General features: G+C 39.0%; 1 protein-coding gene across 1 annotated transcript in view; it reads left to right on the forward strand.

The window, feature by feature from the left end:
• LOC128684329 (transmembrane protein 87A) overlaps positions 1–12,808 on the forward strand; it is a 106,566-nt gene that overhangs the window by 18,170 nt on the left and 75,588 nt on the right. The window contains exon 3 of the mRNA XM_070083482.1: positions 5,227–5,364. Within this exon, the coding sequence (XP_069939583.1) occupies positions 5,227–5,364 (138 nt within the window). The remainder of the gene's footprint in view (positions 1–5,226; positions 5,365–12,808) is intronic.

Raw genomic sequence — 12,808 nt, forward strand, 5'->3', positions numbered from 1 at the left:
ACAATATAAAATGTTGTTTATTACTATTTTTCTATATTTTATATGCACATATGCAGTCACAGGACGTGTTTCTAGAAGTTCTGCAGCCTGTGGAAGTCTTTGAAACATGGTGTCAGGCACAGTGGTGTTTTACACTCCTCACACATAAAACGAGTGTCTCTGCGTTGTTGTGGGCATTTTTTTTGTATGTGTGCAGATGTAATACCTCTTCTGAGCCTTTTTCTTGAAAGAAGTAGCAGGCAGTTTTATTAGGAAGTGATCACCATGCCTCAGATGAGAAGATAGTTGCTGATAATTTTGTGGGTGGTTCTCTATTGCAGGTGTTCCATGGTACTTGAATACTATTTGTCTGATGACAGACAAACAAAATTTGCCATATGGTAGTTTGTTTCTGGTCTTCATGTTATACACATTATAAGCATTGAGCATGGAAATGTCCAGAATATGGAAAAAGAGTTTTATGTACCACTTATAACTTTTGCAAACACAATCGGCAAACCCAATCTGCATGTCACATTTGTCCACTGAGCGCATATTGAGGGTGTAGTCCATCACACCTTCAGGTTTTAGAATGGGTTCATTGGTCTCTCTATTCTGCCTGCCAGTGTTTGTCATTTCGTTAGGGTGAACTGACGACAAGTGTGACATCTCGTTTGTCATGCCACCGAAATGCCATGATGTCATTGGCAGCAAACGCCTGCACCTCACCTCTATGAGAACCAGCGTCAAACCTGGGCAAGTGCTTACGATTTCCACACACTGTGCCACACACATCTGTCATGTTTACTCGCAAAAAATCACTGAGTGAGGGGCTTGTGTACCAGTTATCAGTATATAATATATGCCCCTTACCAAGATATGGTTCCATCATTGTTCTAACAACATCACCTGAGATGCCCAATAACTTGCTGGTATTTTGCAATGTATTACTTCCAGTGTACACAGTAATATCCAATACAAGATCACTGTAGCAGTCACAAAGCACAAACAACTTTATGCCAAAGCATTTCCTCTTGCTTGGTATGTATTGCTTGAATGACAGTCTTCCTTTGAACAGAATCAAAGAAGGGATAAAAATACATTGAATTTCTGTTTCAGATACACACACATTCCTAATCTTGTATAACCTGCCGTTTCTGTCAGGCCTGGTTTTGTCTGAGAAGTGAAGCGTACATAATAGTAGCACAAATCGATTCGCTCGCATTATATCACTGAAACCTGGGGTTGCAATCAGGCGGTCTGTTGACCAGTATGATTTGATACTGTGCTTATACACATGTGGCATAAGCATTATTGTGGCCAAGAAAAGATACATTTCAGCCGCTGATGTAGGCGTGATTTTGGTGAAAGTATTAAGTTTGCCATGGTGTACTCGAAGTATCTGTTGCTTTCCCTGACAATAATTTCCATCAGGGGTTCGTCAAAGAATAACTCGTAACATTCTAGTTCATTGGCATTGTTCCCATTGTCAGCTTCCTGTGTACAGTAGATGGTCGACGTATTCCATTTTCTCTTGAAAAGATAGAGAATCTTTCATCAAATGTGATGGGATGTTACGGATCGGCGGCCCACTTTGAACAAACTAGTCGACAAAAAACATGTCAGCATTTTTTCCTGCCAATCCAGTGGTCAGGTGCAATTTCAAAAGATGCTGGAATGAGTACTGCACTAAAATGACATTTCCTCTAGTCATTAACAGGCTTTCCACTTTGGTTGTGGTTGTGGAGGCACTGGTGTGGTGGGCTTGGCACGATTTGGGGGATGGTGGCTCAATTTCAAGGTTGTAGTTCAGCTGAGGAAAATACAGCAGCTGTGGAAAAAGTTTTTTTTTTTCTCATTATGGTGTGCTGCAGCATGACCACATAGCCCACTGCTTTCTCCCACTGGTGCCTCACGCGTAAGACGTACTGGAAAACCCTCAAAGGGTTAACCACCACTGAGGCAGCAGTGTGGGTGGCAGCATGGCCCACTGCTGGTGCCTCACGGCTGGCACCACCACTACCACCACCATGTACATTTTCCATCCCAATTGCAACACTTATCATCTTCGTTTTCATTGTCTGTTTCTGTCGCACAGCCATGGGATGTACTCCGAGATGTACTCCTTCCCCGTGGAATAGCATATGGCACACTACCAGAGCGCATATACCATCGTATATACTGACGCTTCACTATCGCTACTGGAACTGTTTTCAAGAGCTTGTAGTTCATATTCACTATCACTTTCATCATTGCTCACAGCTGAGTCCTGGCTATGGGAAAATAGGAGTTTCCTCTTTCGTTCCGGTACAACCGAACATGAACAAGATGGCCCAGCACCAGAGGTGGAAGGTTGAGGGTCATCTGGATTTTCTTCACCATTACTGGTATTATGGTCATTAGTTTTGGTCACAACCTCGTCAAAACCTTGAAACTCCTCTTCACTGGCAATTCCATCTGTATTAGAACTGTCACTGGGGAACAAAAGTGTCCCAATTCGCCAAGGAGTGAGGAGTTTTTTACCACGAGGCATGGTGAACAAGGTGTACTAAAATGGCGTTCCCACAATGCACCACTGGGTCCTCGATTTTTTTTCCTACCATGCACACTGACCACGCAGACCCATTCTCTCACATCTAGGCCTACCAGCCTTTTCCCCGCTAGATTTGAAGGCGCTAGAATTTATGCGTACTAGTATGTCAACCCTGGCGCGTAAGCCATACTAGTATGTACATCAGAAACCCTGAAAGAGTTAATGTATAGTTTCACAACTCTCTTATCTATTTACAGTACCAAAATTCCCATGTTAATCCCTTTTATAAGACTGTTCTTGTAGTTAAGCATAAGTAAATAATATTATTATTATTATTATATTTGGCCATACTCGTCTTACTCATGGATATCTCATGGAGAGGCGCCCTGCTCCTCTCTGTGAGAATTGCCAAGCTCCATTATCAGTCAGCCACATTCTGTTGGACTGCCCACTTTATCAACGAGCACGCAGAATTTACCTCCATCGTCGTCTTCGCTCCGCTGCTCTCTCTTTACCTTCCCTTCTCGCTGATGGACCCACCTTTCATCCGGACTCTCTCATTGACTTTTTGACAACAACTGACTTGCTTCACAAATTCTGATACCTTCAGCCCTTTCTACTTCAATCTCTTGCTACCCTCTACCCCCGTACTATCCCCTGCCCCGCTGTTTTCTGTAACCTGCTGATCATCCCTCCTCCCTTCTGCCATCCAATACCCTCGCTTCCTTCTCTACCCTGCAGCGCTGTATAGCCCTTGTGGCTTAGCACTTCTTTTTGATTATAATAATAATATTATTATATTATTTTCTCAGTTTGTTGGGTTATCTTGTTCAAACTTGGGCAGCGTATGATGGAAACATACTTCTTAACGTACACCAAAAATGAAAGAAATCAGACCATAAATAGTGGACTTCTCAGCCATTAGCGGCCGCTTAGCGGTATATTTTTGTATGTTTTTATGGTTATATTCTCATTTTTTCGGTCTCATTTGATAGAATGAAAGATATATTACAGAAATAGATATGATTTTGATTGGTTTCATGATGAAAAGTACCTTGAAATTGCGCTCACAGTAGCGAAAATGTTCTATTCTTTAGCGAATCTCAAGAGTAAACAAATACCGTCCAATACCTGTCCGCCTGCCAGTCTAAATTCCAGTACGGAGTCAAGAATGGATTGACATTATTTATACAATTTTTACAATAATGCAGTAGTCTGCATAACAGTAAATCTTCTAAATTTTTTTTTTTTTTTTTTTAATAAAAATTCCAAATGGTAAGCAAGAGTAATATAAGAGGGGCCTGCAGCCGTGACTAATGAACAGAGAAAATGTTATTTTAGTGCCAGGAATGTCTGCATTGTTTATTCTTGACCCTATTTTGAAATTGGAATCTGTTGAAATTTGTGTGAAATCGGCCAAATTGACAATTTCTTACCACTTTATTGGGTAGTTGAAATAAGTGAATGGGCGGTTTCTCGTACTCAGTTGACAGACTAGAAGTAAATAAGTTTATCAGGTATACACAAATACAGTTACATAGATTATCATACATAGCAGTGTATGTATAGAGAACCTAGGATAACCCAGAAAAGTCAAAGTGACTTATTTCCAGTACCTGGCTTGGGCTTGCCATATATGATTTTTGGTAAATATTTTATTTTCTCAGTTGTTTGTTGGGCTATCTCATTGAAACTTGGGCAATGTATGATGGAAAGATGCTCCTTAACATACAACAAAAATAAAAAAGACGGACGATAAATAACGGAGTTCACTTCTCAGCCATTAGCCGCCTCTTTGCAGTATATTTTCGTATGGTTTTTATGGTTGTATTCTCATTTTTTGGACTAATTTGATAGAATGGAAGATATATTACAGAAATAGACATGATTTTGATTGATTTCATGACGAAAAGTACCTTGAAATTGAGCTCAAAGTAGCGGAAATGTTCGGTTTTTGTCGATGTTCAATGAACTGTGTAAGTCAAGTTGGTTAATTTTATTAAGTGTATTCTAACCTAACCACTCTGTAATTCGGCAAACTCAGTAATCTGGCACACTACAGGTCCCAATGATACTGGATTTGTGATGGAGGACCTGTACAATAATACATTAGTATATACTGCAGTTAATTTTTATGCAGTTATAATTTAATATTGCATCTTTACATTTGTTTGCATTTCTCTCAGCTGCAAATGGTGCCTTGTACAATCTGTAAATGTTTGTAGATATGTGTGAGTTTTGATAAATTTGTGTATATTTTATGGTAGTAAATGATAAAATAGACTGGTATCTACATATATTTTATGCATTCATTACATACCTAACTTTTTCTTAATTATTTTATACTTCTAGGCTACATGATTCATCTGCGAGTTTTTTCAAATTGTTACAAATCTTCAAAAAATTTTCCAGTATATTTATTGAAAAAAATCTGTGTACAAGTGTACCTGCACACTTGAAACCTGTGTTGTTCAAGGGTCAACTGTATATATGAATGTTTTATATCAGGGCTTGGACTTGACAAGTTGTCAGGATCTGTTGAAAACATCTAAATTATTACAACTGGGTCACCAGCTGATGCTTCGGTTTCAGAGTTCAGTAAATGTTGAGTAACTGTTATATACTAAGTTTATTAGTTACATTATCATTTAAATATTGAGGTATCTATTTTATTGTAGATAGATCTACATTATTGTTTTTCTCTCCCAATACAGAGTACTGAAAATGATTTTTTTCAAAGTTATTATAAAGATCCAGATATTGCACCTAAAACTTCCAATGGTTCCAAGTATGAAGTTGGCTATGTGAAGACCATTCCAGAGCAATTTCCTTGTGACCAAACTATAGTCTTGGTAAGTGGAATACCATCTTATGTTTGTGACTGCAAGTTAGAGTATCTAGAAAATAAATAATTGCACTTTAGTTATAATAGAGAATTGGTGTGTGTGTGTTAGGTTAGTTTGGGGACTTGATATACTGACCAGTTTTATGCAAACTACACATTACAGTATCTCAAGAATGCTTCTTGACCATGAGATAAAATTTTTGTGCCATGCTACTGCAGCTGTTACAGTATATAGGAATTGTTACATTAACACATTGCAATGATTTTTGCTAACATGAATGAAATCTGATATTAGATCAGAGGGAGGAGTTTGGAGGAAGTAAATGTGTTCATATATTTGGAAGTGAGCCTGTTGGCAGATGGTTCTGTAAGAAACTGAAGTGAGCCATAAAATAGATGAGGGGGAGAAAAGGTGGGTGGTGTGTTGAGACAAAGCAATATCCATGGAGGAAGAAACAGGAATGTACTAGAATATAGTGGTACCAACACTGTTATATTGGTGTGAAGCACGAATTTTAGACATTGTAGTGAAGAAGCCAGAAGTAGTGGAGATGTATTTGAGGGTGGTGTGTGGCTTGAATATTATGCAGAAAATTAGAAGCAGGGAGAGTAGAAGGTGTGGGGTTACTAAAAGTATAATTAAGGGTGGCTGAGGAGGTGTTGTTGAGGGGTTTGGGCATTTAGAGAAGATGGAACTGAATAGGATGTCCCAGATTTTCGTTTGGCCGACTTCATGGGACTGAAAAATTACCTGGGTGGGCAAAATTGGGATGTTCTGACTATGGGTCAGGTAGGTGATCTTGGTTGCCAATATGACGTTTTTCAGAGCATAGTTCTAGCTGCCCAGACAACTTTTGTTCCGAGTAGGGAAATTAGATCTAACAAAAATGATCCCAAATGGATGAACAATAGATTAAAACATCTCATTGGTCAAAAGAGAGGCATATATTGGCGTATCAAAAGAGGGGATGGGCAGTTAAGAAATCAATTTATTCAATTAAAAAAGAGAGAAATAAAGAAAATAAGAAAAGCAAAAAGGGATTATGAGGCTAAGGTCACAAGGGATTCAAAGACTAACCCAAAAGGGTTCTTTCAGGTATACAGAAGTAAGTTTAGGGACAAGGTTGGCCCACTTAAGAGTAACTCTGGTCAGATCACTGACAGTGATAAGGATATATATGAAATTCTCAATACCTACTTCCTCTCAGTTTTCACCCAGGAAAATACTAGCGATATTCCTGAAATAATAGATTATCTAGAACAGGATGATGATAAACTATGCACGATTGTGGTAACTAGTGACATGGTCCTCAGACAAATAGAGAAACTAAAACCTAACAAATCCCCTGGTCCTGATGAACTGTTTGCAAGGGTGCTAAAGGAATGTAAAAAGGAACTTAGCATACCTTTGGCTAATCTTTTTAACATATCACTACAAACTGGCATAGTGCCTGATAAGTGGAAAATGGCAAATGTAATAACTATTTACAAGGCAGGTGACAGGTCCTTGGCTTCGAACTATAGACCAATAAGCCTTACCTTCATAGTGGGAAAATTTATGGAATCTATAATTGCCGAAGCAATTCATAGCCATCTTGATAGGCACAGATTGATTAATGAATCTCAACATGGTTTTACAAAGGGGCGTTCCTGTCTTATGAATTTACTAACTTTTTTCACTAAGGTGTTTGAAGAGGTAGATCATGGTAATGAATATGATATTGTGTATATGGACTTCAGTAAGGCTTTCAATAGAGTTCCACACCAGAGGCTATTGAGGAAACTTAAGGCACACGGAATAGGAGGAGAAATTTTTTCCTGGGTAGAGGCATGGCTGACAAATAAGCAGCAGAGAGTTTGCATAAATGGGGAGAAATAAGAATGGGGGAACGTCACAAGCGGTGTTCCTCAGGGGTCAGTGTTGGGCCCGTTGTTCACAATTTACATAAACGACATAGATGAGGGAATAAATAGTGACATAGCAAATTTGCTGATGACACCAAAATAGGCCGTCCAATCCATTCTAATGAGGACACTAGAGCGCTCCAGGATGATCTGAATAGACTGATGCAATGGCCGGAGAAGTGGCAGGTGCAGTTTATTATTGACAAATGCAAAGTTCTAAATGTTGGACAGGTAAATAACCATGCCACATATAAACTAAATAATGTAGATCTTAATACTACTGATTGCGAAAAGAATTTAGGAGTTCTGGTTAGCAGTAATCTAAAACCTAGACAACAGTGCATTAGTGTTTGCAATAAAGCTAACAGAATTCTTGGCTTCACATTCAGAAGTATAAATAATAGAAGTCCTCAGGTTGTTCTTCAACTCTATATATCCTTGGTTAGGCCTCATTTAGACTTTGCTGTTCAGTTCTGGTCACCATATTACAGAATGGATATAAATGCTCTGGAAAACATACAGAGGAGGATGACAAAGATGATCCCATGTATCAGAAATCTTCCCTATGAGGATAGACTGAGGGCCCTGAATCTGCACTCTCTCGAAAGGCGTAGAATTAGGGGGGATATGATCGAGGTGTATAAATGGAAAACAGGAATAAATAAAGGGGATGTAAATAGCGTGCTGAAAATTTCCAGCCAAGACAGGACTCGCAGCAATGGTTTCAAGTTGGAAAAATTCAGATTCAGGAAGGATATAGGAAAGCACTGGTTTGGTAATAGAGTTGTGGATGAGTGGAACAAACTCCCGATTACAGTTATTCAGGCTAAAACGTTGTGTAGTTTTAAAAATAGTTTAGATAAATACATGGGTGGGTGTGAGTTGGACCTGACTAGCTTGTGCTGCTGGGTCTGGTGCCGTGCTCCTTCCTTGATTGTAAGTGACCAGACTGGGTGGGTCATTGGGCTAATCTGGGGGGGGGGGAGTCATTGGGCTAATCCAGGGAGGGGGGACATGGACCTGCTCTGCATGAGTCAGTAGGCCTGTTGCAGTGTTCCTTCTTTCTTATGTTCTTATGTTCTGCAGTGGGGGAAAGGACATGTTGGAGGGATGTGTAAAAGATAATTTGGTGCTAGGGGCTTGAACATACAAGCCTGTGTAAGCTTGTAAGGTCTGATTGAATAGAGGCAAGTGGTTTTTATGACGACATACCATTAGAGAGTGAGAAAAGTAACATTGGTGAAGGGAACCAGGGACACCAGTTAGCCTGACTTGAGTCCTGGAGGTGGGAGGATGTTGCTCTTTCGAGGTCCATCTGCACTGTAATGCCACCACGCTTCTGGCAAGACAAAAATTGAAAGAAGGATGGTGAATGTTTTTTTCTCATTTTTGATCACACTACTGCCTTGGGATATAGCTGGAGTGTTTAAAATAAATAAATAATAGTAATACACTGAGATTTCCATTAGATAACAATATCACTGTATGATGAGCTTAGTTGCCCTCAGTGACTAACGAGAAATGAAAATCTTTATTCCTTAGGAACATACATAGAAGTTAAAAATGGGATTTGGAATGTATTTGGTTGTAGTTTTGATACAAATAAAAGTTGATGCAATTGGGTTTGAAAGAAATCATTTTATAATGCAAAACATTTCAGGCAGACTAATCTGCTCATGAAAGGTGATCATTTTATGTTAAATCATCATTATTGCTGCATATAAGATATGATTTTCGCAGGTTTTGCTAGACTTCCATTTTTTTTAAGTTGCCTAGGTCATCCTTCATGAATAATGCAAATTTAATTAGGGTAAAGAAAATGGAGATGGGGGGGGGGTAGAGGTAGTAGTAGTATTAACCCTTTCACGGTCAAGACCCCTAATCTCAAACTTGCTCTTAGGGTCAAATAATTTTCAGAAAAAAAAAATTTAAGAAATGGTAGAGAATCTTTTTCTGAAGGTAATGAAACAAAAAGTACAAAATTTGATGGAAAAACTTATGGAATTATGGTCTCACAAAGTTAGCAGTCTCGGTGATATTAGTGCATTGGCGATTTTGCCCACTTTGAGCCCTATTTTTGGCCAATTCCATTATTCCAGCTAACGAAACTCATAGCTATTTTGCTAGTATTCCTTCTATTCTATTTACCTATTTCAATGACCCAGTAGAGTGATCAGAAATTGGTAATGTGGCCAGTTTCATGCAAAATTCCAAAATTGCCAATTTAAAAATAGGGTCCAGAATAAACAATATTAAGACATTCCTGGCATTAAAAAAAAACATTTCCTCTGTTCCTTAGTCACTTCTCCAGACCTATCTTATATTATAAGAACATAAGAAAGAAGGAACACTGCAACAGGCCTACTGACCCATGCGAAGCAGGTCCATTTCCCCCCCCTGGATTAGACCAATGTCCCCCCCCCCCCTCCCCCCCCGGATTAGACCAATGACCCACCCAGTCTGATCATCTCCACTCAAGGATGGAGCACTGCACCAGACCCAGCAGCACAAGCTAGTCAGGTCCAACTCACACCCACCCACACCCACTCATGTATTTATCTAACCTATTTTTAAAACTACACAACATTTTAACCTGAATAACTGTAATTGGGAGTTTGCTCCACTCATCCACAACTCTATTACCAAACCAGTGCTTTCCTATATCCTTCCTGAATCTGAATTTTTCCAACTTCAAACCATTGCTGCGAGTCCTGTCTTGGCTGGAAATTTTCAGCACGCTATTTACATCCCTTTATTTATTCCTGTTTTCCATTTATACACCTCGATCATATCCCTCCTAATTCTACGCCTTTCGAGATTTTGCAGATTCAGGGCCCTCAGTCTATCCTCATAGGGAAGATTTCTGATACATGGGATCATCTTTGTCATCCTCCTCTGTACGTTTTCCAGAGCATTTATATCCATTCTGTAATACGGTGACCAGAACTGAGCAGCATAGTCTAAATGAGGCCTAACCAAGGAAATATAGAGTTGAAGAACAACCTGAGGACTTCTATTATTTATACTTCTAGATATGAAGCCAAGAATTCTGTTAGCTTTATTGCGAACATTAATGCACTGTTGTCTTGGTTTTAAATTACTGCTAACCAGAACTCCTAAATCCTTTTCGCAATTAGTAGTATTAAGATCTACATCATTTAGTTTATATGTGGCATGGTTATTTACCTCTCCAACATTTAGAACTTTGCATTTGTCAATATTAAACTGCATCTGCCACTTCTCCAACCATTGCATCAGTCTATTCAAATCATCTTGGAGTGCTCTAGTGTCCTCATTAGAATGAATTGGACGGCCTATTTTGGTGTCATCAGCAAATTTGTTTATGTCGCTATTTATTCCCTCATCTATGTCGTTTATGTAAATTGTGAACAACGGGCCCAACACTGACCCCTGAGGAACACCGCTTGTGACGTTCCCCCATTCTGATTTCTCCCCATTTATGCAAACTCTCTGCTGTCTATTTATCAGCCATGCCTCTACCCAGGAAAACATTTCTCCTCCTATTCCATGTGCCTTAAGTTTCCTCAATAGCCTCTGGTGTGGAACTCTATCGAAAGCCTTACTGAAGTCCATATACACAATATCATATTCATTACCATGATCTACCTCCTCAAACACCTTAGTGAAAAAGTTAGTAAATTCGTGTAAATTCGTTAGTAAATTCGTGTTGAGATTCATTAATCAATCTGTGCCTGTCAAGATGGCTACGAATTGCTTCAGTTCGGCTTGGATATTATGCTTGCTTTCCATTTTTAATTTCTATTCACACACAAAAAATAAAGATTTACTGTTATGCAGACTACTGCATTATTGTAATACAGCCTCTCCTTGCTTAGCGATGTACTCGTTTACCTATGCCTTAGACTTATGACGGGCTCTCTGACCAGTATTCATACCTAAATAATCGTCATCTACCCGTCCTCGTCCCAGCATGACATTCTTCAGGTCACCGTGCGTCACTCACACCTCACTCTCCGCCTATATATATAATGTCTTTCTATCTCTATATGTTAGAAGTGATCAAGGTCATAGTGTTTGCTTACATGTCTTTCTAAACCAGCTTATCGGTATTTATTACCAAGGTTTATTTTTTTTATTATTAACACACTGGCCAATTCCCACTAAGGCAGGGTGGCCCGAAAAAGAAAAACTTTCACCATCATTCACTCCATCACTGTCTTGCCAGAAGGGTGCTTTGTAGGTAGTAGGTTGGTAGACAGCAACCACCCAGGGAAGTACTACTGTCCTGCCAGATGACTGTGAAACAGAAACCTGTAACTGTTTTGCATGATGGTAGGATTGCTGGTGTCTTTTTCTGTCTCATAAACACGCTAGATAACAGGGATATCTTGCTACTCCTACTTACACTTTGGTCACACTTCACAGACACGCACATGCATATATATATACATACATCTAGGTTTTTAATACTTGACGTGCTGTTGGAGTGTGAGCAAAGTAACATTTATGAAGGGATTCAGGGAAACCGGCAGGCCGGACTTGAGTCCTGGAGATGGGAAGTACAGTGCCTGCACTCTGAAGGAGGGGTGTTAATGTTGCAGTTTAAAAACTGTAGTGTAAAGCACCCTTCTGGCAAGACAGTGATGGAGTGAATGATGGTGAAAGTTTTTCTTTTTCGGGCCACCCTGCCTTGGTGGGAATCGGCCAGTGTGATAATAAAAAAAAAAAAAAAAATCTAGGTTTTTCTCCTTTTTCTAAATAGCTCTTGTTCTTCTTTATTTCTTCTATTGTCCATGGGGAAGTGGAAAAGAATCTTTCCTCTGTAAGCCATGTGTGTCGTATGAGGTGACTAAAATGCCAGGAGTGATGAGCTAGTAACCCCTTCTCCTGTAGACATTTACTAAAAAAGAGAAGAAGAAAAACTTTATAAAACCAAGGTTTATACCATACCTAAATAATGTATATTAGAGCTGATTTCCTCTATTCTGTTTATTTCCGAGTACAGTACACTACTGTATAAACATTTAAAAATACAGTGGAACCTCAAAAACCGAACTTAATCTGTTCCAGGAGCTAGTTCTAAATTCGAAAAGTCTGAAATTCGAAGCAATATTTCCCATAAGAAATAATGGAAATACAATTAATCCATTCCAGAAACCCAAAAATATTCACATAAAAAATACATTTTATAGAGATTAATTACAGTTTTACATACAACAAATACAGTGGACCCCCGGTTAACGATATTTTTTCACTCCAGAAGTATGTTCAGGTGCCAGTACTGACCGAATTTGTTCCCATAAGAAATATTGTGAAGTAGATTAGTCCATTTTAGACCCCCAAACATACACATACAAACGCACTTATATAAATACACTTACATAATTGGTCACATTCGGAGGTAATCGTTATGCGGGGGTCCACTGTACTATAGTTTTTAATTATGTATAGTAATACATATAAAATAACATTTTTACTTACCTTTATTGAAGATTGGTGATGGCATCTGGAAGATAGGGAGGAGGAGAGAGGGAGTTGGGGTTAGTGTTTGGAAGGAGAATCCC

The sequence above is a fragment of the Cherax quadricarinatus genome, chromosome 10 (genome assembly GCF_038502225.1).
Source record: "Cherax quadricarinatus isolate ZL_2023a chromosome 10, ASM3850222v1, whole genome shotgun sequence".
NCBI classification, from domain to species: Eukaryota; Metazoa; Arthropoda; class Malacostraca; order Decapoda; family Parastacidae; genus Cherax; species Cherax quadricarinatus.